Source organism: Amphiura filiformis, chromosome 20 (genome assembly GCF_039555335.1).
Source record: "Amphiura filiformis chromosome 20, Afil_fr2py, whole genome shotgun sequence".
Lineage (NCBI taxonomy): Eukaryota > Metazoa > Echinodermata > Ophiuroidea > Amphilepidida > Amphiuridae > Amphiura > Amphiura filiformis.
The window spans coordinates 4,537,061-4,565,001 of record NC_092647.1 but is presented as its reverse complement, the minus strand read 5'-3'; the positions used below and the strand labels follow the sequence as shown (position 1 = coordinate 4,565,001).

At 37.8% G+C, this 27,941-nt stretch overlaps 2 protein-coding genes across 3 annotated transcripts in view; both read left to right on the top strand.

Annotated features, from left to right (window-relative positions):
• The window catches only part of LOC140141843 (tudor and KH domain-containing protein-like), a 36,684-nt gene extending 35,078 nt beyond the window's left edge, over positions 1 to 1,606 (top strand). The window contains exon 11 of the mRNA XM_072163711.1: positions 291 to 1,606. Within this exon, the coding sequence (XP_072019812.1) occupies positions 291 to 512 (222 nt within the window). The 3' untranslated portion in view covers positions 513 to 1,606. The remainder of the gene's footprint in view (positions 1 to 290) is intronic.
• Positions 1,607 to 16,532: 14,926 nt separating this feature from the next.
• Positions 16,533 to 25,803, top strand: LOC140141842 (uncharacterized). Of its 2 annotated transcripts, none has more exons than XM_072163710.1 (8): positions 16,533 to 16,669; positions 19,841 to 19,957; positions 21,441 to 21,653; positions 22,733 to 22,877; positions 23,574 to 23,620; positions 23,959 to 24,151; positions 24,841 to 24,917; positions 25,300 to 25,803. In XM_072163710.1, coding segments are annotated over exons 2-8 (708 nt in total). In that variant the 5' UTR covers positions 16,533 to 16,669; positions 19,841 to 19,926; the 3' UTR covers positions 25,302 to 25,803. The 2 variants fall into 2 exon arrangements, with proteins under 2 accessions (XP_072019811.1, XP_072019810.1); XM_072163709.1 differs by lacking the exon at positions 16,533 to 16,669 and adding an exon at positions 16,696 to 16,984.
• The last annotated feature ends 2,138 nt before the right edge of the window (positions 25,804 to 27,941 follow it).

The following is a 27,941-nucleotide window of genomic DNA, read 5'->3' as shown; positions in this document are numbered from 1 at the left end:
TTGAATAATAGACAGAAAAATATTAGTGTTTTTGGACATAAAAATGGGAAGGAATGCTCAATGATTGGAGGCTTCAATTTCGGATTAGTTCAATCGAAGTCATGGGAAAAATCTTTGGAAACCCTTAATTGGGAGATGGTCACCCAAACAATTGGAATATGTTCACCCAAACAGTTGGAATAGGGGCAGTCATTATGTTTGCCTATCAAACACTTATATTCAGTGATTGTGCTGTAATGAATAATCTAATAATTTTGTTTCATTCCTTTCCTTTCTTTGCCTCTCAATAGGACAAAAATATGTTGGAGGAGTTGATAAAAAAAGGATATGCAGAAGCAACAGCAGTGCCCAAGGCTCCAAAGAGCCCAGTAAACCAAAGACAAAAACAAGCACCACCCTCCCCATCCAGGACAATGGGATCTCCTAATAGACATATGGGGAGTCCTAGTAAACCAAAGAATGCTCCATCACCAGGAGGGGATTACCCTTCAAGTTATGGAGGGACAGGATGACGTTGGCTAATATTGTGCATGTTATAGAGTTTGTATCATAGTGATGCTGTATTTATCTTGTTGTAAGTGAGTTTTAAAAACCAAAAATATGTGTCAAGCATGCTGATTGCTTAATTGTTTGAGGATTTGTTGAGAGACAAAATATATGTCAAGCGTGCTGATTGGTTGTTTGCCGGTTTGTTGAAAGACAAAACGTATGTCAAGCGTGCTGATTGGTTGTTTGCCGGATTGTTGAGAGACAAAATATATGTCAAGCATGCTGATTGGTTGTTTGCCGGTTTGTTGAGAGACAAAATATATGTCAAGCGTGCTGATTGGTTATTTACTGGTTTGTTGAGAAACCATACATGTTCTCCCCTGTGCAAAGTTACTATGAGTGAAACTGCATGATTTATCCAATATGTTGCCACATGATGTGGTCATTAATGATGTGAAAATTGAATGCAGTAAATTGCACTTATTCATCTGTAGTAGAAGTTGGTTAGTGCTTACACTCGGTTTCAGAGAAGAACGGCAGTCCCTTGCTCAGATTGATGCGAGCGCCCTGTTAATGAGCGACATACGCAGAACTTTGTTTGCGCCGACCAAAGTTTTAACGCGTAATCGGTTAATCAGATTACCGCGTCTGATGTTATGAAACTCAGACGATTGAATCAGCCAATCAGAACCCCACTTCCGTATTTACGCTGTGCACGCTCTCAAAATGAAAACAAGTGCCGTTCTTCTTTGACAGAAACTGTAGGGTTGCCTATGAAAAACTTGGCAAGCCACCAGCCAAGACAGTGGTAGGTTTTGCTCTAGTACTCCTATTTCCAGTTGAAGGGATTATCAATGATATGCTGGAATGGAACTTCTTTAAATTCATTCAACTATTCAGATTTGTTGTTTTATTGGAATAAGCAAAGACATACTAATGAGTCAAATAGCAAAGGTGAAAGCATAGACCTACATACTGATGAAGGCAAAATATTTCATTCAAAATAAAGATGGGAAAATAGTATGGCCATACATTTATATCATGCAAGTGGCTGCAGAATTTGGAAACCATGGCTATAACATGTGACCTAGAAGTCAACGCTGGGTATTGCAATATAGAGCGAATTATTTGCAATGGTTTATGAAATAATCTTGAGATGTTTTGATCATATTGGCTCATGTATGCTTTTTTATCATTTGTTGGCGCAATTAATGTTTAATAATGGAAAATTTCTGTAAAGCAGTATCTTTATCAAAATATTGATGTGGCAGAGGCATCATCCAAGCGTATGGTAGCAAGATTGAAAGATGTGAGATGGCCACCAAGATATGGGTTGGCCAAGATGTACTTCTGTGGTAAAAGTGGAATGATGTTATAATCATATGCTTGAACCAGATGGCAACTTGATTTAAAATATTAAAAAATATTTTATAATAAAATTTAGATTAATCTTGCTGAGTGCACACAGTTATCCAGGTTTTCTATAATGAGTACCAACTGATCAGTGAAATTGACTGGCAATTGCCAACTTTATAACTGGACAAATTTGGGCAAGTAATTCTGACAATCACAACTTGCCCAATACATTGTGCTATATTCCAGTTGAAATCTACACATCTCCTATGGAAGATGTGACCTATTCAAAATGGGAAATTCACACCCCCTGTGTGGAAGATTAAGTTCATATCTTCTATATGGTTGTGTGTATGAATTTCAACAGGAAATGCCCATTTACAACTCTCAATTTCAAAGTGCCAAATTTGAGCCTTATTGCTTACATTTTGTAACAATTTGAACCTAACAAAAAAAATCCATTTTATGTATTCATAGTACTAAAGTGTATCATTTTATCTCAGTACTTGTGGCTTAGTGGTTAGAGAGTCCGCCTCACGATCGGGAGGTCGCGGGTTCGAATCCCGGCCGGGCCATACCAAAGGCTTTAAAAATGGTACCTACTGCCTTCTTGCCAGGCGTTCGGCATTGAAAGAATGGAGTAGGGAAAGTTAAACACATGGCTACCAGTGGACTAACCCCCTGCTGTAGCTTTTCTGCTTGCAGACATGTGGTCTAGGGTTATGAAACGGAGATAGGCGCTGCCCAATGGGCCGAAAGGCTTGGGAAGGATTTAACTTTTTAACTTGAAAGGAGGGTGACCCCATTGACAGCCTCATCCTCCCCATCACAAAATAAATAGCAATTACTACATTGGCATACTTGGACTTTGGGTACTGAAACTGCCACCAATTTCATTTAGTTTATTTTGACACCCTTTGTCCTGTGAAATAAGTGATGTATCTGATATCAAATATGTGATATGTCATTTTAAAACAACAAAGGAGTTATAAAACATGGTTACGACATCAAAATGAGTATTTCCAAAGGCAGTTGTATCTGTTTTGATGTGGCGGATCACATAATGCCCTATCAGACTTCATTGGTAACAGGCTTTTGTGTCAGAACTAAAGTGTATTAATCAACATTTTTGTAAGTGTTTTCAAAAAGGTGGAAATTTGTTTTGTACATAAGTCATGGCAATTTATGTTTTTTAATTATATTTTATATTACGTAGTGTATTAGTTTCACATACCAATATATTATATATTTATGTACTCAGGCCCTCCGACATATAATGTACTCCTAAAAGCCTGTAGTTATTGTACAGCACATTAAATGTACAGTATACCTCTACCCAGGGGTTTATTAAAAGCTCTTTAATTTTACTGTAATTAGAGCACTTCAAGCTTAGTCTTTCACAGGTATGGAAAGTACACCATTGGGTATTTACAATCGTGCCTATAGTAGAAATTAGAAAACCTGAGAGTGTTGCTGTGAGCAAAGTTCATTATGCTTTAAGCAACGGACTGCAGCATGTATTCATCTATTGTGTCCTATTTGAGTGCTGATATATTGGAAAATGTTGCCAATCAATATTCGTGAGTGTACATTAACCCTAACCCTCCTGAATACTACAAAATACTACTTGTTATATTCGCTGTTCGTGCATGCATCCCACGTGGTGTGATGACGCTTAATCGCCCTAAGTGATATATAGGCATGCACGGTTTCGCTGGCCAGCGAAGCCCAAGACCCATGGCAAAGTGTCGCCGACCGAGTGCTTGGCATGCGAGGGGTCTCGGGTCCGAATCCCACCCAGAGCAAACAACAGTTACTTCTTTCTTTCTTTGCTCTCTTTATTCTTTCCTTCTTTCCCTTCCCATCGCCAAAAAGCCCCCAGGCGGTTAGGGTTAAACATCAAGTTTTCACAATTGGGTGACTTGTGTTTGCAGGTGTGAAATACATCTAACTGGGCATTTTAATTATGTAACGCATAAAGACTTTGGCATAATCGAATGGCTGCCTTGTGCTGTTATGTGTTTAGTCTCTGATAATTATTACTACATCTATTTATTCATTCCTTTCTTTTCCTTGAACTCTGTATATTATATTTTCTTAGGCTATACTTCATCACTCCATCCCTCTCTTCTGCCTCTCTCCCCTTATCCTTCCCCTCTTTCTTTCTTTTTCTTTTTGTCTTCCTCCCCTCACGTCCCGATCTCCCCTCTGCTTCCCGTCTTTTCACCCTTACCCCTCAAGTGGGCGCTTTCACATGATTTTCTTTTTGCTGGCTTATTGACAGGAGCCTGCTTGGTAAAGCGTTAAAACACTGTCAGACCAGTTACTAATATAAACAGTGGAACCCTTTTGTCCTGAACAAAAGGTACCACTTAATGAATAGCTTGTCAGCAAATCAAATCGGCATCAAAGGACCAATGCATTATGCAGTCTCTCCCATGTTTATAAGCGCTTTGGCTTTAAAGGCCGCTATAAATATCTGGAAAACACATTAAGTTGGGAGCTGTACGAAGTTTGGTGGTATAGAGGTGAACATTGACTTGATTATATTTTAAGCCTACTTAATTGGGTTGTCCTTGAAAGTTTGCCTGATCAACTGGATCCCCTTTAAGTACTTCAATGCAGTCAATTGTTGGTTATACTGATGAGGCTTCAACCCACATTTTAACCAAGTAAAGTGAAATTCACATAGTGTATAGAATGTAAAAAGAAACCAACTATAATAAACACTAATCATTTGTCATTGTTCAGGAATGTCTGTAATGGTTAACCTGTAATATTCTACTAATGATAATGATATGGAGCATGTTTAGGGTCTCTATTGTCTTGGGTTACTTGGTATAGTAACTCCTTACTCCAGAAGGAAGAGCCTTCAACTTCTGTTTGAATGATGAGCTACATGGTGAAGAGATAATTTTTTGTGGAGGTGGGTTACAATCATTTACAACTCTGTTGCAAGCCAAAGAACTGTTTTGGCAACCTGTGTGAATTGCATGCACCGAGTGCAGAGTGAAAATCACCAAATGCCTTAAAGGTTCTTACTGCAAGTATTGATGCTGCTCTCTCATTTTTCAAAATAAAACTTTAGGGACTGTTTAGTGAACTGGAATTCTTCGCTTTGTACAGACTCTATTCATACCTATTATGATTATAAACACATCACAAGAAATAAGCCTCCCCTCACCAAATGTCATCATAACATCGTAAAATAAAACTTTGGGACTAATTAGTGAACTGGAATTCTTCGCTTTGTACAGACCCTATTCATACCTACTAGTATTATGATTATAAACACATCACAAGAAATAAGCCTCCCCCTCACCAAATGTCGTCATAACATCGTAAAATAAAATTTGTTCCAATAAAACTAACTTAGTTATATGCATGACTTTTGAAAAGGGCAGTTTTTGTCTTCAATTTGGGCTCATTCAGCCCTGAAGTCATGGCCATCTTTCATTTTCACACAACACTTAGTAAACAGTCATAATTATTTCAAAGTTTTATTGGTACAAAACGAAACCTACAATGTTATGTCAAAATGTTGAGAGGGGGACTTATTTCTTGTGCTGTGTTTATTTTCCAGATGAATGTAAGCTTGTTCCCTGTATTTATATTTATGTGTATTTGTATTGAAAGTCTATGTAATTTTACAAATTAATGATCGTTGATATCTAATCAAAACTTAATGCTCATGGTGACAACTGGTACATGAAAGGCTTCTGATGAATGTCATGTGAACTTGACTAAGGCACCAGAACCAAATTTGTTCGATCTTTGTATCGACCGTTGATGCTGCTTCGTTGATTGTTATTAATGAACTGACAACTAATTAATCAAAATTAATACTTGATTTATGTTGCTCACTGAATATCAAAACAGGCAAATATTTGTATGTTATCACAATTAACAATACTTATAATTAATTGATTTCATAAATAATAAGGATCGACCAAGCATTGATGTTCGATCGAAAGATCGAATCGATTTGTTTCTATTGCCTAATGAAGACTTGAGAGAAAGAGAGAGAGAGAACAAGCTCTCGGGTGCCTTAAATGCAAGTGCTATTTTAAATCAACAACGTGCTGCTTCAGATTTAAGTGTTAGAAGCCATGAAATCTCTGTCATGAAATATAAGCGTCAATCACGATATGTATACAACATGTAGGTATTGAATTCTATTATTAAGTCTTTTCAATGTCATGAATATGTTTTTAACTTGAGACATATGGCTGATATACTTTTTCCCATAATATAGAAATATCACATTTTTGCCTATTTAACTTGCCATGTTTGGGCCTGCATTGCTTTTTGTGTGTGATACTTCACAACTCTTCCATAATGCTGGTTAATAAACATGATAAAAGAAGTAATTTCTGAAGGCGTCTGATCATAATTTTGTCTGTTTGATTTCTAATTGATAAGCATGCTGATTTCCGCAGAAAATAATTTCTTATCCAGACAAGTTATTTTTAACGATTACTGCTTCATAAATAGTTTACTAGGTGATGAGAAACGTCTCCTTTTATGTTTAGGCAGCAAACGAATATACTGCCGTGATTCCTGGCTGATGACGGTCGCTTAAGGGTAGAGACAATAGAAATTTTTACCAAAGGATCATATTCTTGTTTATACCATGATATTGTTGTATCTCAATACTATCACATCTTCAGCTGTGTAACTTACCTAAAAAGTGGTTCTTTTAATTAAAAATGCAATAAATAAAATCACTCTGCGCTTTTAGTACTGACCAGACTATAGTAATATTTTTAAATCACTCTGCGCTTTTAGTACTGATCAGACTATTTTTATTCGATAGAAAACGCTTTATAATATTATGCAATACTAGCACCTATTAATCATGCTTCAGTGGGCAAGTACCTCTCAATTTAAATGGTACTGAAATTTGTCTTGTCCGGGGGGAGCTCAGTGGCGTTATTTTCTAGGATCTATATGATGAAGGTGACTGATGCGTAGTAGGCCTATATGTAGGGCTGTAAATAACCTGTTCAGTGATTTCATCCGGAGAATGTAGAAATCCATGAATCAGCAAAATTTAGATTTTAGCACCTTGCCCAGCACCTTTGTTAGTTTCGATGTGCAAACATTAGGCCCTTCAAAATTGATTTTGAGTTTACTGTTTCCCTCCCGCATCCAAAATTGAGAAATTCAAAATATTTAATTATTTTCTTTTTATTTGACATTTTCTCTGTTAAATGACATTTTAATAACATTTATTTGCTAGTTTCTTTAAACTTTGATCATCCTAACTATACATTATCATCAATGCATAATATCAACCATAATTGCAAAATAGTTAAATCCGCAATGCCAAAATGTGCTGTTCATATTGGGCTGTAACCACTCATTTCAAAATAAAGAAAATAATAAGTAATTAATAATTAATAATTGAAAGTTACCTCGTGCCTTTTTGAAAATCTTGAACAGTAAACTAAGATTTTAATTTGAAGGACCTTAAGCCCTGTATTAAAGATAAAATAAGTTATTTTTTACATGAATCTGTAATTTCTCTATTTAGTAGAGAAATTAGCTACATGCATTTGAACGGGGCGGGGCTTCAACTGTATCAATACTGCTGCTTTTCATCGGTTCTCGCCAAAACGTTTTAAAATATCTAATGACAATTTTAATGATTTATCCTTCACTTTTAGGTATTTTATATATACAATTTAAATCTGTTTTACCATTTTATACTTTCGCTGGGATCACTGAATAACCCTTAAATTAAGACCCCCCTTTCGCTATCACCCAGAACACATGGTTTGTCATCCACCACCCTCCCCCTCCCACACACACACTTTTTTCCCATTGGATTTATCGTCATCCTGATTCAGACGCTTTTATTGTTTCATTTACAACCTTTATTATATTTATCCCTGATGATGTTGCCGAATAGTCTTTTGAAATTAGTAGGCCTCATTAGTAGATATCATATAATTGAAGTGCTCCCCCCGAATAGCAAGATATGGCATGCTTATGCTTAGTTTTGACATGTAAGAATACAAAATGATTTCCTGAGTTCTTAATGGGGAGTTCATTGCAAAGTGAAAGCAGAGCGAGGTGTGTGGATGTGAGGGGCATGCGTTGTGTTTATGGCCCGGGGTTTATGGGGGAGGGGCGGGTTAGGCAATTAACAGCTGCCTGGTATCATTCAACATTTCTGATACTGTTACGGCTTGAAATTTGAAGGCAACAGGACTTAAGATTCTCTCAGGAACAACTTTTACCACCTGATGAACAATCTCAAATGCTTTACTTTGCACCAACATGACAGTATAGATTAGGCCCATGAAAGTCAATTCCGAGTTTATCGTCCCTTTTTCCCGGTTGGTGAGGTGACTTTTTCATTTTCACTATTTCATCAGATTTCATTATTGACCTAAAATGCGTGTTGATTTAAAGCCAAACTCACACAAGTGATTTATAAACATGTTTTTATATGGGTAAGGACTAGGAAAGGTAGAAAAAAAGCCTGGTTTTGTTTCCAAGTTATGAATATATGTTTTACAAACAAAAATATATGTTTCCAATATTATTGCTAAAATTTTTGAAAACACTGATACTTTGGAAATAATGAATTATTTTGGCATTTTGAAAATTTGACGCGGGTATTTTGGTTTCCAAAAAGTTACGCGGGCGGGGAACGATAAACTCGGTATCGACTTTCACGCGCCTTATAGGAAATATATTCCATAAGTTAATGGTTTTATAGTTTATTATTTCGGTTTACCAAAAGTGAAGAAATTATATCAGTAATAACTGTAAAAATGGTTTATGTCCATTTGAAGCCAAAATAATGGGATGAATTAAAAAATAAAACCCACTGTATACTATATCTTGGAGCTGTGCATAGTGATAAACTAAACCAACAAACATATATAGAACTCACGATAATAAACTCTCTTTATTTCCCATTCATTTATCTAATGTAAATAACAAAGAGACGCTTATTATACGCCAGACTGAGCACAGCTGTTGTACAATTGATCAAAATCCAAAAACTTCTGAACACTTTACAGTAGGATCAAGGACGTTGGTTCGAATCAATTGTTTAAAATCAATCAATATAGGAAAGAATCTGAATACGCTTGTTACGGCATTCTGTCAAAATCGGAAAGGACAACCTAACCTATGACACGTTTTAACTAGATGTTAAAGTATGGCTGGTGGAGTTACCCAATTTTGCAATTTTTTCGCCATTTTACAAAATACAAATATGCTCATAAGTTTGCCAATAGCAAAGATCGATGATCTGGAATAAGTCATAGTCGAACCGGAATATATTTGCCAACTATGTTCTACGTTTGAGGTAAGTTCATAATGTTCTTCATAGCAAGAACAGAAAAAGCACTGGCAAAAATGCAACTTTTTACTAAAACGCCATATTCCGCGATAGTCCATATTTACCGGACTTTGGCGAACACTTTTGGTTCTCGTTAAAATTCTACCGACAGCACAGTCGATCTAATGTTATCTGCGGTTAGAGGACAGTTTAGAGAACTCTTTTTGCTGGTTGTTTGGTTAAAAAAAACCATAATTTTTAAAATATCGGGATTCAAGCAGGCGACCCGCATGGTGTGCAAAAGACGTTGCAAATTGTTAATGAAAGAGCTTATAAATTAAAATCACGGACATTAAGCTCCACAATAGGCATCTACATTCCAAGCGGAAACGCTTTTCAGAAATATACCCGTCTTTTTTCAGCAATCGCTGAAACCTAAATATGCAATTCTAGGCGATTTGTAAAAAATAGCGTCAGCATATTTTACTATGAATTTGGGACACCGAAACAAATGCTTGCATTGGTGCCAGACCTATTATAATGATACGATAATTAGGCCCCAATAATGGCTTTCATTTTAACCGTTATTTATTAAACTGAGATTTTTACTTTTTGAGAAATTAATGAATTTATCGAAAAACTTTTCGGAGAACGCTACTTTAATGATCCCATGCCTTAATATTATAATGATTGGCTGGCGACGTTATTTTTATATTATATACCGGTACAGTGCCATGATGGTATTAGGCCTACAGTGGTCGCTAATCGCGCTCGGCGAATCGCTTAAGGTGTTGCTCGCGCGAAGTATACAGGAACGTGTCATAGTTATCTGGTGTTCGCCCGTATGCGCAAATCACAATAACATACGGTTTTATTCTAACATCAAATTTCGGCCTTTGAGTCATTTTGGGGGATATGCGAAGTTATCATCAGGTAGCCCATCCATTCCTGATAACCAAGCAATACAATGACGTAATTTGCTGATAAACCTCGAGACATTGCTAACCTTTTCAGTCAATTTTTTGCTGACTGTTTCAACCCTGCTGATGATAATGATATTTCTGAAACTCCCCAATTATTTACCATCCTCTAACATGTCTAAGGAATCTTTACATTATAATTTGTTCTGTTGAGAATATATTTGATCTCATTCTACGGAATTCTTCATCTGTTGCTGGTATCGATGGTATATCCATGTTTAAAGGTACTGTCATCACTCTCTCAAATTCTTCAATAATTCATTGTCTTCTGGCAGGGCCGGTTCCATAAGCAGATGCGGATCCCAGTTTTTGAAAGAGGGGAGGTGGAGTAACTCAAAAACTTTTTATGTTTTTTATGGTGGCCATTCGAAGAATGCGAGGCCGTGGGTAGCTGTGGGTATCCATTGTTCTTTTGTAGGCCTCACTATTTTGGTGGAAAACAAAACATCTAGGCCTATTAATCAACACAATATAGGCTAATACCCAATTGCATTTGTATATATTGTAATTTCCCGACTTACACAATAAACTGGAACCAGCAAAATATGTTTTGTTTGTAGGACAACACAGCTTTTATAGGCCGTAAGGGGGCGTATATTTTTTTGCAGGCCAAAAGGTTTGGGGCAAGCATTTTGGCACTGGGGAGGGGCGATTTTTGGCACAGATCTTTTGGACACCGTTTCTATATTATGCCCTAGAAGGTGTAGTAAAACGTTTGAAACAAGTTTCAAATATGCACAATTTTCTGCTCGCTATGCTCGCATTATATTAGGAAAAAAAAAAAAGGTTTGTCTCAAAGCTCACGAGAAATTTAAAAACAAATGCGCGCGCAAGCTTTGAGACGAACCTTTTTTTTTTTGCCTTAATACATAAAGTTTTAAATTTGCATGTGTAGAGGGGGGGGGCAAAGGATTTTTTGGAACGTCTAAAGGGGGAAAAGATATTTTGGCACGGCCTAAGGGGGTGGAAGAGGGTTTTTTTTTTTTTTTTTGCAAACCATTTTCAGAATTCACCATACAGGCTGTATCAAAATGATTGGTACCCAATCAATGTGCATGTTTATTTAAAAGACTGTCTCTTCCAATGCAACATTGGAAGCTCTTGAAACGTCCAGAATGTAGGGCCATATAGTTTATGATTTTTATGGCAATTAATCTACAAATTATTTGGATCTCATGCTGAATTATGATGTGTCAGACACATCTATAAACTGATGGGTACCAATCCCAGGGTACCAATCATTTTGATACAGCTTGTACCGGGCCAGGGATAAAAATAGGCCTACTTTACTTATTGCACCACCCTTTTCGCGTCTGGTCCCACGGGACCTGACGCTGATATAGTGTCTGAACTAAATCCCTAGTGAGTTCCAGTGACACATTCTAGAAGTTATCTGTTATAACTTAGCTGAAGATATACATACAGTGTCTGAGACAGAGACGGTAGCATGCGTACCTGGCCTAGGTCGATGTCAGTGAACTTTCTGACACATTCTAGAAGTTATCTGTTATAACTCAGTTGAAGATATACATACAGTGTCTGAGACAGAGACGGTAGCATGCGTACCTGGCCTAGGTCGATGTCAGTGAACTTTCTCCATCCCACCATTTAATAGACTGGCGATATGAAACTAGGCCAAAAAAAATATATTGTTGTGTTGCCCTCAAGTACACAACAATTTTTGTGGCCATATTTTGTGACAGGGATTGGTTTAAAAATATGTTAACCCTTAATAACTTAATAAATGGTGACAGAAAGAGTTTTCAGTTTTAACTGAAAACTGATAAATTAAAAATTAATTAATTAATTAATTAATTAACGAATGATGGAATGAATTAATTAATTGTCATCCAAGGTCAGAGGTTATCAATCAGAGGTCATCCTTGGTCAAAGGTCATATGGGGTCAATGGTGTCAAAAAGTATTTATCAAATTAGAGAAAACACCTGTCGCTGCTATACTACTATTCAAACAGTTTAGGCCTACTAAACTATTCAAACAGTATACAATCAGTTAGACAAATTATACAATTTGCACATTCACTTAAGTCTTTTTTTTATAATTGTTCAGACATAACTCAAGTGCATCTTATATCTCTAATACCACTATAATTGTCAAGATATCAAAACTTTCTTATCATTTTTATATTTAATTACCACTAACTACAATTATTTTTATATGTCGACTAATAAAACGCCATGAGAGTACATATTATACTAGTATTTGATTCCGATTCTTCAAGTCTGTTTCCATGCCCACAACGCACCCAATCTTCTCTCTGGACCAGACGCATCCCTTTTTAAAGGGATTTTTATTTACATCTCCATAGAACGCCACCGTGAATATACTTGTTGCCTTGTTGCCAACTTTTTTTTCATCTCGCTTTGATTATTTAGGGGTGGTGCAATAATTATGTGTACCCCGGGGTGAATTATAGGGGAAAGATTTTTGGCAGGTCAAAGGGGGGTCAAGCGATTTTTGGCTGGTCGAAAGGGGGGGGGCAAGCAATTTTTGGCACAGATATTTTGGGTACCGTTTCTATATTACGCCCTAAAAAGGCGTAGGAAAACGTTATAGGTCTGTCACACTACACCGAATAGGTCTTCCGTACAAGAAACGGATGGCATTTTAGTAAATCCGTTGTTGTTCGTCAATGATCGTTTTATGTTCTTTTTATGTCCTGCTATCATCCGCCAAATGCGTTTCGTGTTAGGTGATGTTCGTTAAGTCCGTCGGCAAGTTTGTGCATGCACAAAACTTGAAACGGAGTGTACCGAATACACATGTTCGGCACGGTATTTATCCGATGTGTGTTCGTATGGTGCTGCATATTGCCGGAGTTTGTTCGCTCTCCTTTCGTTCATGTTCGTTCTTTGTTCGTTGCACTCGGCCCGTGTTCGTTGCAAATACGTTCCTGTGAGGCCTTCACCACCGGATAGCATATTTTTTGCATTCGGTGATGTACGTTGATCCATACCGTCTTAGTGTCACACTACACCGGATCGGTCTTCCGTATAAGAAACGGATGGTATTTTAGCAAATCCGTTAGTGTTCGTCAATGTTCGTTTTATGTTCTTCATATGTCCTGTTATTATCCGCCAAATGCGTTTCGTGTTAGGTGATGTTTGTTTAGTCCGTCGACAATACGTTTCAAGTTTTGTGCATGTACAAAACTTGAAACGGAGTGTGCTGAATACACATGTTCGGAAGTTGTCCGATGTGTGTTCGTACTGTTCTGTATATATACCCTGGGTTTGTTCGTTATTCTTTCGTTTATATACCGCGGGTGTTTCGCAGGCGCTTGTGCCGGATGCAGGCCTATGGCGAACATGTGCATCGATCATGGGGGGACTTTCTGAAGGGTGTGTGACGCAATATCATATTTCCCCCAGTACTTTAGTGACTGACAAGTAGAAAAAAGGGGGGAAGGAGAGAAAAAAAGAAAAGAAAGTGAGAAAAATTGAAGAGAGAAGAGAAGAGAAAAAGTTAAATTGCACGTAATTTAGTAGTAGGCCTATGCATGTAAGTAGTATTGAGGGAGGGGCACTTTCTGAAGGGTAGAGGACGCAATATCAAATTCCTACCAGTTTTAGTGATTGACAAGAAAGAAAAAAGAAGAGAAAACATGGAAAGGTTCAATTGTATACGTTATTGAGTAGGCCCAGGACAGTAGTACAAGTAAGCCTAATATAGGCCTGTGATTATTATAGACAGTGCTTAAATGTGGTTCCTTGCCCCAAAAAGTCTGTGAAAATTACTGCCGGCCAGTCCATATGCAGGGCCCGTGATATTTTGTCACCAAAGTCAGTATTTTAGACGGACTTATAGGTCTATTCCTGACTTTAACATATCAATCCATGCATGCTTTACCTGAAATTACGAGTCTGAAGTCTTATATCTAAGTGTCAGTGGATCAGTGTAACATCCCAGCAAACACAAAAACTTTTTAAAAACGTTTTAAATAAGTTATATTTTGGCTTTTGGTTTAGGTAAAAACGTTTTAATAACATTAAAATGTCGGGTTATATAAAGGTCATGATAACGTTTTAAAACATTTTGTATGAAAACACACTACAACAATATTTTTAAATGTTTTCAAAAATGTTATTGTAAATTATTTTTGCAAACATTTTGCCAAATATTGTGTCAATACTTAAATAACATTATGTTAAAATATTTGAACCCAGCAAACACAGAAATGTTCTTAAAATGTTTTTTTCTAAACCTTTTAATAACATTTAAATGTCGGGTTATATAAAGGTCATGAAAACGTTTTTAAAACGTTATTGAAAATATTTTGGGCAAACATTTTTCGCAAAATATTTTTCAACCCCAAAATAACATTCTATTTAGAATGTTTTGTATCAAGTTTTCAAGAATGTTTTTGGAATGTTATGAAAACGTTTTTATACCCTTTATATAACCCGACATTTAAACGTTTTCTGTAAAACATTTTTGTTTGCTGAGCAGTAGATTATCAACAAATGTTTTTTGAGGTTATGAAACGTTTTATACTCTTAATATACCCTTTATATAACCCGACATTTAAACGTTTTCTGACAACCTTTTGTAACCTTTTGCGACTGATGTCGAAAACGTTTTGTGTTTGCTGGGATTTTAAATTTTGCAAATTCAAATCGGGCCTTCTTTGTTTTTTGTTTAAGGCAATAATAGTGTAAAAATGATGCCCTCAACACTATTTTCCAAATTTCAATTTATGAAACTAATTTTATACACAATAGGCCTAGGCCTAATAATGTAAATAGGCCCTACAGTCCCCATGCAAATGGCTTCAATTGGACCTTCATTTTCAAAAATGGACAAGTCTTCCTTTTTGCTTCTGCTATGGACATCCACGTGTTATTTTTAAAACAATTGTTTATATTATACAATAATGGTGAAAACTTTTTAATGGCTTCAATTTAGCTTTCGTTTCTTTCGGTACTAAAATAGTACCCAATAATAGTGCTAAAATTGATCCAAAAAATGACAAATGGCTTCAATTGGGCCTTCATTGTTGAAAGGTTTCTCACCTCTATTGCCCCCGGACGCTGGTTGCCCTGATATATCAGATTTGTAGCCCTTTTGTACTTATTAGCCAATATTTGACCATTTTCGTCAAAATTTACCCTCTTAAAAGTTGTCTTTCCCCACTTTGTTCACCCTCTGAAAAAGTGCTTGCTACGTCACTGCCTCTAAGGGGTCAAAAACCCTCTCAAACACCCTCTCCTCCCCCACTTTTCTGATAGGGTGGACGTCCCTGTTGGTGCCACATGCCACGGATTCGCCGGTCATTTGTCGGACGTTGAACGATTGAATATAAAACGCCTGCAGGATTATTAGCGGCCACAACGCATAAGAGAGACGAACGGGAATCGGACCCCCAAATCAGGACATTTGTCGGACGTTGACCCCCAAATCCGGTCATTTGTCGGACGTTGAACGATCGAAAATAAGACGCCTGCAGGATTATTAGCGGCTACAACGCATAGAGAAACGAACGGGAATCGGACCCCCAAATCCGGACATTTGTCGGACGTTGACCCCCAAATCCGGTCATTTGTCGGACGTTGAACGATCGAATATAAGACGCCTGCAGGATTATTAGCGGCCACAACGCATAGAGAAACGAACGGGAATCGGACCCCCAAATCCGGTTATTTGTCGGACGTTGAACGATCGGATATAAGACGCCTGCAGGATTATTAGCGGCCACAACGCATAGAGAGACGAACGGGAATCGGACCCAAAATCCCACCGAATCTTCTGCCGGACTGGTGATTTTTCCACCGAATAAAATATTTTTGTATTCGGTGATGTACGTTGATCCAGTCCGTCGTAGTGTGACAGACCTATAGGAACACATTCAAATATGCAAAATTTCCTACTCGCTACGCTCGCATTTATATGATAAGACAATTTCAGGTTTTAAATTCGGGTGCTCCAAAATCTTGCATGTGTAAAGGGGGGGCAAAGATTTTTGGCACGTCAAAAGGGGGCAAAGGTTTTTGGCACGTCAAAAGGGGGGCAAAGATTTTTGGCATGGCCAAAGGGGGGGGCAAGCGTTTTTTCGCAGACCATTTTGAGAATTCCCCCCCCCCCCCGGGGTACACATAATTATTGCACCACCCCTTAGACTTAAAGTTGGCAATTGACGTCACTTATAATTTGACCGAAATCGTGTATTATGACTTTAAAGCACCCTCGTAGTTCCCTTTAGGGGCTGTGCAATAATTGTGAGCCCTGGGTGAGGTTAAAATTGGGGGAGGGGCGGGCCAAGAATGTTTTGGCTAGGCAAAGGGGGGGGGGAAGCGATATTTGGCAGGCCGTTTAAAAATGTTATAGGCCTACCCCCGGGCTCATAATTTTTGCACAGCCCCTTATGCCGTTCTGTACTTTGGTGAACTTGTTGGAAGACTGCGCACCTGCTTCCCTTTGTCTTATCATAGACTCTTTGGACTAAAATGTCATTTGAGATTAATATGGTAATTCATATGGCTGTCGTAGAAGGTTAACAAATCTCGAACTGGCGAGTGCCGGTTCATAAGGTAATGAAAACTAAAACTTATATAACAATGCTTGAAAATTGAACTGAGCTGGGAAAGTAACATTTTGTGCTGGTTTGGATTGATCCGGGGATTGATTTCCTGGTCCCGATATCACTAGCTATTCACTATCAGAATGCGAGATAACACGTCCTTGTAAAAAGCCATTTATTTTACCTTGTAAAATAGAGCTATTTTAGCTGAATGCGAAAATATCGAGAAGTAACCCAAGCAACTGAAAACAATTAATATTCAACATAAAAATGGGACTGCGTTTACAATATTTCGTCATTTGTTTTGCAGCCGGAGTCTTTGGAGGTATGTACGGTCAATTCTTATTGCACTGTGTTTCTTATTTTTCATAAAACTAAAATACTCACCAAACACAAAAATATTTTTAAAACGTTATAAACATGTTATAATTATATTAAACGCGTTTTGGTTTTGATAACATTTAAATGTCGGGTATTAGTCAATAACTTACGAGTTGTGCATATAATTATGTGTACCCCCGGGGTGGTGAATTCTCAAAATGGTCTGCCAAAAATTGCTTGCCCCCCCCCCCTTGACCGTGCCAAAAAATCTTTGCCCCCCCTTTTTGACGTGCCAAAAAATCTTTGCCGTTTTCCTACAACTTTTTATGGTGTAATATCGAAACGGTACCCAAAATATCTGTGCCAAAAATCGCTCCCCCCCTTTCGACCTGCCAAAAATTGCTTGACACCCCCCCTTTCGACCTGCCAAAAATGCTTGCCCCTCCCCTTTCGGCCTGCCAAAAATCTTTGCCCCCCTATAATTCACCATCCTGGGGTACACATAATTATTGCACCACCCCTTATTTTCGCACTTACACAACATTTTAAAAATGTCAATTTTTTTGCAAAATATTTTTGGCAAAAATGTTGGCAAAATATTTTGTAAACATTACATTATTTTAGAATATGTTTTGCATTCAATCAGTTTTCAAAAGTGTTGTCTGTACATGTATGACGTTTTGTGTTTGTTGGGTAACTTGTGTGCATGAAATAATAATTGTGAGCAGTTTCAGAAGTAGCTAGAAGTCCCACGACGGGTGGGCAAATTTCAATATGACCTGCCAACCCCCCCTAATTTTCTCGACATGCTAAAAAGGTTGCCTGTATAATAATGCCAACCATTACTTGCTTCTTACTCACGGTCTGTTAAAAATCCAAATTTGATATTTAATGGGGGGCAAGCAATTATTGGTTCGCCTTTCGTAAATGTTACCCCGGATCTCTGATTTTAAGATTGGGCCCCTTAGATTTGCATTCAATCAGTTTTCAAAAGTGTTGTCTGTACATGTATGACGTTTTGTGTTTGTTGGGTAACTTGTGTGCATGAAATAATAATTGTGAGCAGTTTCAGAAGTAGCTAGAAGTCCCACGACGGGTGGGCAAATTTCAATATGACCTGCCAACCCCCCCTAATTTTCTCGACATGCTAAAAAGGTTGCCTGTATAATAATGCCAACCATTACTTGCTTCTTACTCACGGTCTGTTAAAATCCAAATTTGATATTTAATGGGGGCAAGCAATTATTGGTTCGCCTTTCGTAAATGTTACCCCGGATCTCTGATTTTAAGATTGGGCCCCTTAGATAACCTTAAGTCCTCTCCTCGGAAAACATCAGAAATTTTGCATATTGAAATGTTTCCCTAGTATTGTTCAAGCATTTTAGAGCGTTTTATTTGAAAGGTATGAGTGTGTGCCGTTTCGAGCTCTACCAACATTTTTAGAATTCGCTCTGGCGAACAATTGGGATCAACAATTCATAATGTTCGGCAAAAAGGGTCCCTGCTCGTTTACTGGGTCCACCAGCCCCCACCCCGCCCCATCGCTAAATACCAAAAGAGTCCCCTCCATAACCCAAAAAGTCCCATTTGCGAGTGTAGCGAGCGACAAAATTTGTAACAATTAATAGAGGTTTTTTGGTCAAAAAGGTTCAAAGTTTTGAAAACAAGTCTTTTTTCTCTCCAAAATCCGCCCCAAGTCTACTTTTTCAAAATCAGCCCCCTCCAAATAATTGTTATGACACTGAATGACCTATATTTGCAAAATTTGATCCCCTCCCCATGCAACCAACAACTGGGGTTCAGCGAAGGGAATTGTTTGAATGCAATATAGTAGGCCAGTCAAGTAGGCCTATTATTAAAGATGAGGGGAAGCAACATAATTAAGATACTAATGAAGACACTAATCAACATACAAGATATAATCTTAACACCACACCACAGTATTTTTCTTGTCATTTAAAAGATTCCGAAAAAAGCATAGTTTGACCTATCTGGGATGCACCGTTCTCGAGTTATAAGCGAAAAGGTCAATTTGATGATGATTTCGACCTATGATGTTTACTTTGTCTTCAGGAACGCTTTCGAAATTGGGAAGGTTCTGGTGATTTTATCACCTACATACAGATATCATGGAGAAAAATTCAGAAAATATACATTTAGGCCTATATAGTCTATATCAATCCACATTGAACTTCCTAGACCATGAGGCTGAGCTAACATGACCAATTTTGCGATGTTATCCACATTCTCACGGTAGCTCACGGTGAGCATCCTCACCAAAAATGTATGATGTGCCCCAGGTGCAAACTATTCTTTAATTGTTATTGCAAAAGGAATAATTTGTGACATTATTGTGATATAAAATTGGATCGATTGAGCCCATATTTATTGGTCGAGCCATGAGTTTTAAATTGGGCGAGTCGTAGTCGAGTTCAATATTTTTAAACTCTTAGCGAGACCAATAAATAATGGGCGTAAAGCATCCAATTTTATCATTATTATGTTTTGGATCCAATATTTTCACACACTTGGATTCATCAAAATATAATAATGGTCAAATAAGTTTAGCGTTTACAAGTATTTGACCCCTGTAGATCGCAAACATTTGACACGTGACCCTTTTTGGTCACAAATAGATCAAACTATACTTTGTTTCTGAGTCCTAATGGTAGAGGAATACATTGGACATATTGGAGACGGGTTTCAAGAAGATAATGCGCACTTTTGAATTGGCCCCTGTATAAAGTTTAATTAACCTTTTCTCGTATTTCTCATGTTGATTTTCAAGACTTCTGATGTACATAGTCAATTATTTTGTTTACAATGACTACAACTGTTTCATTGTTACTCAATTTTTTAGTCATAGGGGACGATATAGTACGAGATGTAACATCAGTCCAAGTTACAGTGACTGGTCCAGATCATTTGAAAGCACTCTTCAACTGGATGCCACCAAATAGTTCAAGACCGATAACAGGTAGGTGACGTTGCATACTGAGTATGCCTACGATTCGATTTTATGCAAAAGCGTTGGATTCAGCTTTAAAGTAATAATATGCGGTTTATTCCAGCGCCTACAATGCGTGTATTAGCTCCCCGATCATATTATTATTGAGCGGAGCTTCACGCAGCTGGGACGTATAAGTAAGACATAAGACGATTAGCGATATGCACACAGTTTATGCGTCACTGATTCAATCATACACATGCGCGAGACTTATTAGCCATCACTCAATCGGTGAACTCGGAATCAAACCGGAGATCTCCTGATTTAATATAAAACTTAAATTTGACTTTAATTACAGCACTTCAGGCTGTTCAGGCTTAGTCTTTCATATTGGGCATAACAATCATGTGGACCAATGGCTTTAAGGTCTTAGTTAATCATGGTATTAGGGTTTAATAGCAGTAAAAAATGAGTCAAACTAACTTAATTATTAGCATTTAAGGGTTACATTTCAAATTAGAATGAAAGTGGCATCACTTTATTGGGCTATTCCAGAAAATAGATTTACACCCCCTATAGAGCAGTTCGGATTTCCGGACTTTTTGTCCAGTCGTAATTGTTGGAAATCAAGACTTTTAAAGTGTGCAAAGGCAAAAAAATCCAGCAGAAAAATAGTTCATTATCAGAAATCCGCAATTTGAGACCTCATTTTGAACATTTTCGTGATATTTCATTCATTTAATTGCATTTCCAAACTTTTTCAAGTAACATTGGCAACTGGAATACCAGTCGTTTTCACAAAGCAAACTTGGACATACCCAGACATTTCTTTTATTGAAAAGTTACTACTCTATAGGGGGTGTGCATTTATTTTCTGGAAATAGCCCATTCCAAAGTTCCTTTTAAATAATGAAGGTACTATAATAGCCCCCCGGGGGGGGGGGCACTTCAATATGAAATGGATATAGGTGTAGGGCTGGCACTTTCGCACTAAGGCATTCGGTGAGAGCAAAATGTAAAAAATATGAGGTCATTGGGTGAGAGCATGATTTTTTGCATTCGGTGAGAGCGAAATGTAACAAATATGGGGTCATTGGATGAGAACATGATTGACCTTTTTTTAAATGGAATCTTTGGGTGAGAGCCGAAACTGCGCCACAAAAACCTCGAAAATCGAATTTCTAGTTCTAAATGGCTTCAAATTCCATTGTTTTTTCAAAATAAGTAACAAAATCAGTGAAAAATGAAAGTTGCTGTTCAAATTGAACTTGTAAGGGTCTTTGGGTGACAGATCAAATGGAAAAATAGGGGGTCTTCGGGTTACAGAGCACGTGTTCGCAAAAAAATATGGGGTCTTTGGGTTACAGCGATGCTGAAAAAGGGGTCTTTACAGCCCACATAGCGTCACCTCCAAAGTTGGAGTGCCCCCCGGGACTATAGCAAAGCGGATTAAGATTAAGATGTCCTTTCTGTTGCCACTTCTTATTCTCCAACTTTCCATTATTAATTACAGGTTATGCAGTAGAATATGCATCAGGCAGCTACGTGACGTCAAGGACTGAATTCGTTCGAGTCCTTGTCACTGGAAACACACCTAAAACCACAATAGAAGGTTTAGCAACTTCCACTACCTACCACGTCAAAGTGGCTCCCGTATTTGACAATGGCATCGGGACATTTTCTGACCCTCCTCATGAATTCTCAACCCCTTCTATACCAGATGCAGGTATGACAAACCTAATAAAACATCATAATGTGAATTGTGGGGAGAAGTTTCCAATATAGAGAATGCTATGGCTTGCAGCGATTTAGAAGAAAATGCCAGGGTTTTTGCTCTTTGTATATACATGCTATAAGGCCATCAAGTTTGAGGGCAGAGCTTAGAACTGGGATTCATGAATGGGAATTGAACCATCCGTATTATAATTGTGCAATGTTTACATTTTGTCCTTAATATCAGGTTAATATCTTTTGTCACTTCACTTCGAAGCTCTACCATGGCGGAACCGAGCAAGGGCTGCTGAATAGTCCGAGTCCTTTGTGTGCGTTTTCTCTCAGACGTCGCATTCAGTTCTCGATCCGCTCAATTTAGCTTTGGATAATTCATGGAAATACTACTATTTCCATGGATAATTTTAGCCGCTGCGAAACACGGTGGTAGAAAATGACCCGATATGTCTGCCGCAAGGGAAAACACACTCAAGTAGGGTCAGAGTATAAAGGCCTATTCAGTGTTTTGCTCTTCCGGAGGATCGTAAAAACCATCAAAATTCCGATTTTGGCACCTTTGTCAATGTCATTTATGTGCTAACATAGCCTGTTGTGCATGTGGTAAAGCCGAAAGCTGCATATTAAAGACAAAATAAAATATTTTACATGAATCTGTAATTTCTCTAGTTATAGTAGCGAAGTTAGCTGAGTGTAGTTGGCGCTTCAACATTGTCAATACTGCAATTTACCTTGTTTTTAGCCGAATGTTTCATTTCAAAAATACCTAGTGACAATTTTAATGACCTATCCGTCACTTTAAAAGCAATTTATATACCATTTTAATTGTTTAACACTTTCACTGGGATCACTGAATAGGCCTTAAAGTTTAAGATCTGTTGTCTACATACCGACACCATAATTCACTTACTATGGTGGTTTTGGAGTATAAGAAGAGTGCACGAGTTAGATATTTTTCTCGGAACAATATTACAATAACCATAACTTCTTTTTTTTGTAAGCAGACTATATAATGATTCTAAACTTATATTTTGTCTTTTTGTATATATCACTTTCATTTCGTTATGTATCCTATAGGACAGCCTTTTTATTGCGAGGGTTCTGAAACTGTGGAACAGGTTAAAGAGCGTGTTATCTGGATGAATGGTAGATCTGCCATGATTGGTCTACCACTGCCCTACTGCGACGGTTACTATGGAAACCACGAATGTCATGGCGCTGTGTAGGCACTAATCAAACAATTTATTACAGAACTAATAAATGAATAAAAACTTCAAACACTACCTATACAAACTCTTTGAATACAAGAGCGAAAGTTAAGTTAGATATTGCGAGGTTCACTTTTAGATACGACCGGAATTGCATCAACTGGAAGAGTTAGTCCCAGACTAAAATATTTCTGAAGTCTGACCCATGTCAGACCCAAAACTAGCTTTCTGTACTAACATCACCGTATGCAATGCCAATGAATTAACATGTTTTAGTGGTCACGAATTTACCGGTGGAAGTACCTCTTGTGAGCTCTTGGAAAATTTAGTATTTCGGAGAATTCATCCCAATAATGTCACGTGCAGAACCGAATTAACGCAATAAGATCGAATGAAATCTTTCCTATAATGTCACATGAAGAACCTAATCATAAGAAGTCATCCCAATAATGTCACGTGAAGAACCGAACGAAGGCAATAAGATATTGAGTCATCCCAATAATGTCACGTGCAGAACCGAATGAAGGCAATTATAGACAGGTAGTCATTCCAATAATGTCACGTGAATAACTGAATGAAGGCGAGAAAGATAAAAAAAATCATCCCAATAATGTCACGTAGCCGAATGAAGGCAATAAGATAGGAAGTCGTCATAATAATGTCACATGAAGAACCAAATAACCAAAATTTCTTATTTTCGTCTCTTGCAGATGCTTCTGCATTCCTGGAAAAGCACCACCGGGTTCTTGTGGAAGAGGTAAGAAAAGTCATGACCGAAACTTATTGAAATGTCAAATATTATCCTCTTAGGTCGCTTTTATTTTGTAACTTAGTAGCTTTTTGTCCGATAGCCAATAACATTTTTATAATTGGCCGCACGCGACGAGATCATTGCTTTACGGTGTCATGCCTAAGGACATGCTTTGGGATAATTTTCCCAGATCAGTGCATCCCACATGACTGTTCGTGTTCCTGGACCTGTGATACAATATGGCTGATATTTCAGACTTTTCACTAACCGTTTCATAACCTGTGACGAATTTCAATTCTCGCTGTCACCTTAATACGATCTTTTATTCTAAATATTATTTTTAGGTTCTTCTAACAGAGGACGTCCGTTTGGAGATGATCCAAATGTGACCACTTCTGCCCCTTGTAGTGATGAATATGAAGCCGCTCGTGAAGCCATAAATGAAGCCACTAAGACCGGGAAGCCAATAATTGAAGCTCGTCTCCCATATTGTACTCAAGATGGATACTACCAGTCCAAACAGTGTCTCGGTTCCAAGTAAGCTACTTTGGTTGGTTTGTATAAAGTGCAATTTGTCCGTGTGGACTTGATGCTGTCGAGTTCTGATACAATCCTTGTCCGTACAATCCGCGCTGGCATAAGTTGGCTGGCATTTTCTTCAAGAGGGAGTGGGTCCCAATTATACTGAGAATTTGTTGTAAAAAAAATAGGTGAGTCATAAAGTCTTTGATGTAGGGAGTCACAAGATGACCACAGATAGTGTGTTATTTTATTCAAAAAGACTGATTTCAATGCAATTTTAGCCTGTTTAGGGGGTAAGGTGTATCGGTGGTGGTGGGGGCGGGGTATAATTTTTTTGTTGCCGATATAGGGGGGTTGCAATTTTATTGACGCCGACTTTTGCCCCCCCCAGCTTCCGAAGAAAATGCCAGTTCCCTAAATTGCAATATTTGGACTGCCGCATTGGCTGGAAGGATCAGAACAAAAAAGCAAGATGGAAATGAGAAAGGGGTGATTCAGGTTGTCTTGAATGATAGACGCTTTTTGATGCTACGGAGTAATACTGGATTTTGACGTCCAATGTTTCTAATCTCAAAGTCTTTATCAAAAGATGGCTCTTTTAAAGTGTTCAAGTGTCTTGTTAGTTGAGACAGGAAAGGGACTTATCATCAATGCACTTAACTACGATTTCAGGTTCGATTACTGTTTTCTCTGACTTATTTCAGGTGCTACTGTACGACAAGGGAAGGCAAGCATACGGGTAAAGAAGTACCAATATGGGAAGCTAAGACACTCGTCTGTTGTAAGTATGACACGTGTCGCTTTGAATGAATATTTTGATATTTTAATTCACATCGTTGTTACGATTGCCGCGTTATTTTCTCGACATTTCTCTTCCTACAAATAATGGAGAGAAAAAATAATAGCGTGACATCTCAGATGCGTGCAAGTGTTAAAATAGTCAATTATTATTTTACATTTGCTGCTGCAGTTCTATTGCTGTCCTCACGAATCATGCTCACCCAGGAGCAGAAGTTTTTATAAAAGTTTAGTAAACATTAAGCATAAGATTATCGTATTGTTTCACTTTTACTACTCTAATTAAAAACACATTTGCAAACTTCAACGCCTTAATGTTATTATTCCATTAAGACTTGACTGTTTCGTTTATATCTCTCCTTCAGGATACCATGCTGAATCAGTGATGGGCTTCACGAACCAGTATCGACATGATCGAGCAATTTGCTAACATTGACACTAATGCTATATTGCCCACACCAAAAAATATACATTTATATCTGCTCTCAACCACAACGACGACGACGACGACAACAATAGCAAAATATTGCGACGGGGACGGCAATAGAAATACACTAAGTATACGACGGCGACGACAATACAATATCTACACGACGGCGACGACAATAGAAATACACTATACGACGGCGACTACAATACAAAACACTATACGACGGCGACGACAATATAAATACACTATACGACGGCGACGACAATACAGAACATTATACGACGGCGACGACAATAGCCGATAGAAATAAAGGTGGTTTGTTTTTTCAAACTCTCAAATAAAAGTCTGTTGGCAACCGACTGTTGCTATTTTTCTGAAAATGAGTGGTGAAGAAATGCTGATTGTTATAACATGATAGTGGAATAAAAACTTGTCAAAATCGTATTATTGACCTCCTAGCCTTTTTAGAGTTTAAGGTTGGTCTGAACCCTGGAATTATCGAAACTTTCGGGCCTCATAACTGCTAAATTGTTGGTCTAAAGTATATAAAAGTATACATATTTAGAATGGCAAAGACTTGATAAGTTCATCTGTGAGGTCAAATTTGGGCCAAAATGCTCATTTTTGGCCCAAAATCCCAAAAAAAACTGTTTTTGGCTCACGTCTTTTTCGTGCATCCTACCAAAAAAATTCTTTGGCCAAAAAAATGTTTTTATTAATTTTTAAAAACTAGATAAAAATATCTAGGAGCCGTTTTTTCATTTTTTTGAATTTCGACCAACTTTCGAAATTTGCACCAAAAATGGTCAAAAAATGCTGAATTTTCAAAAAAATCATAAAAAGCCCGATTTTCGCTCAAATTTCAAATATTTTTGGTGAAGTTGGTCCAAATTTAAAAAAATAAAAAACGGCTCCTAGATATTTGTATCTAGTTTTTAAAAATTAATTTAAAAAAAATTTGGCCCAAGAATTTTTTTGGTAGGATGCACGAAAAAGAAGTGGGCCAAAAAACAGTTTTTTGGGATTTGGGCCCAAAATTAGCATTTTGGCCCAAATTTGACCTCACAGATGAACTTATCAAGTCTTTGCCATTCTAAATATGTATACTTTTATATACTTTAGACCAACAATTTAGCAGTTATGAGGCCCGAAAGTTTTCATAATTCCAGGGTTCAGACCAACCTTAAAAGAATTACCAAATGTAAACCCCGGATGTAAACATCAAGGGGCTGTCATTGTCTTTGGGAGTCCCAAATATATGTATTTTAATGTTTAATTGTACTTATTTGTTTTTCATATCCGCGTCTCTGAATAGTTCTACTAGATTGATGGCGCATTACAAATGATTATTATTAAACGCCCATTCAGTGATTTGCTCAGATTTTGGTACCTTTGTCATTGTCATAGATGTGCTAACATAGCCTGCTAGTATAGGGGCTAGTAGTACCGCCGAAAGCCGTGTATGAAAGACAAAATAAGACATTTTACATGAATCTGTAATCTATATAAATTAGCTACATGTATTTCAATGGGGCTTCATCTTTGTCAATAATGCTGCGGTTCCCTTGTTTTTTGCCCTCAGCTAGTGTTACATTTCAGAAATACCTAATGACATTTTAACGACCCCATCCCTCACTTTTAAGGGATTTATAGGCCTACACAATTTTTTTATACTTTCGCTGGGATCACTGAATGGGACCACAGATATTGGAACAGGGGACTTTAATAATGTAGATGCGGCTTTAAAGATGTGCACTGGAATATTCAATATAGAGATCAGTGACTATTACTTTGGCCTTGATGTTATTAGTCATGCCCGCGAAGAACGTGTCAACAAAACCTTAGGTTAGGTGGAATACAAGAAAATGAAAATCTGAAGAACACACCAGATTTTTCACCCCATGTCCATCACCCATCCAGGACACCCCCCGGCGAGCCCTTAAAAATGGGAAAAGAGAGAGAGAGGAAGAGAGAAAAGGGGGAAGAGTGAGAGGGGGAGAATGAGAGGGGGAGAGTGAGAGGGGGGAGAGTGAGAGAGAGAGAGAGCACCAACGGATCCCGAAATGTGGGGACATTTGCAGGATTTTCATTCACAAAGGGATATGGGGACACGAAAACACTGAAAACATCAAGTGTCCCCACTTACTTCTACGGTAGGCAGAAAAGTTAAGAAAACGATGTTTTACAGAGTGGGTTCAGTGGGTAGAGGGGTCTCCATATCTCGTCGTTTTTCGTGCGTAGAGAGAGAGGGTGTAAGGTATGGTGATTAGAGAGTTTTAAAAATGGGGACCACCAAAAATGATTCCATTATGGGGGTCACAAGCACTATGTCCCGAGTGTGTTTTGGTCTCTCAACTTCTTATAGGAAGCATATATCACGGGTGAGAGAGGGGGTATATCAAATAGAAACAGGGGGGGGGGCTCAATCGACTAGTGGCGTCAAAATAATGCTAGGACATATGGTTTAGCGAGTATATGAGATGTGTTTCTCACATCACATGTGAGAGACACATCACATGTGAGTGGAGGGGATAAAACTACATAATTATAGTAGGGATGCCCACTGTCAATAAAGTT

Coding starts and splice junctions, on each gene's coding strand:
- LOC140141842 (XM_072163709.1), top strand. CDS start 16,930: ATGGGACTGCGTTTACAATATTTCGTCATTTGTTTTGCAGCCGGAGTC. Junction 19,958..21,440: donor TAGTTCAAGACCGATAACAG/GTAGGTGACGTT, acceptor TATTAATTACAG/GTTATGCAGTAGAATATGCA. Junction 22,878..23,573: donor CACGAATGTCATGGCGCTGT/GTAGGCACTAAT, acceptor CGTCTCTTGCAG/ATGCTTCTGCATTCCTGGAA.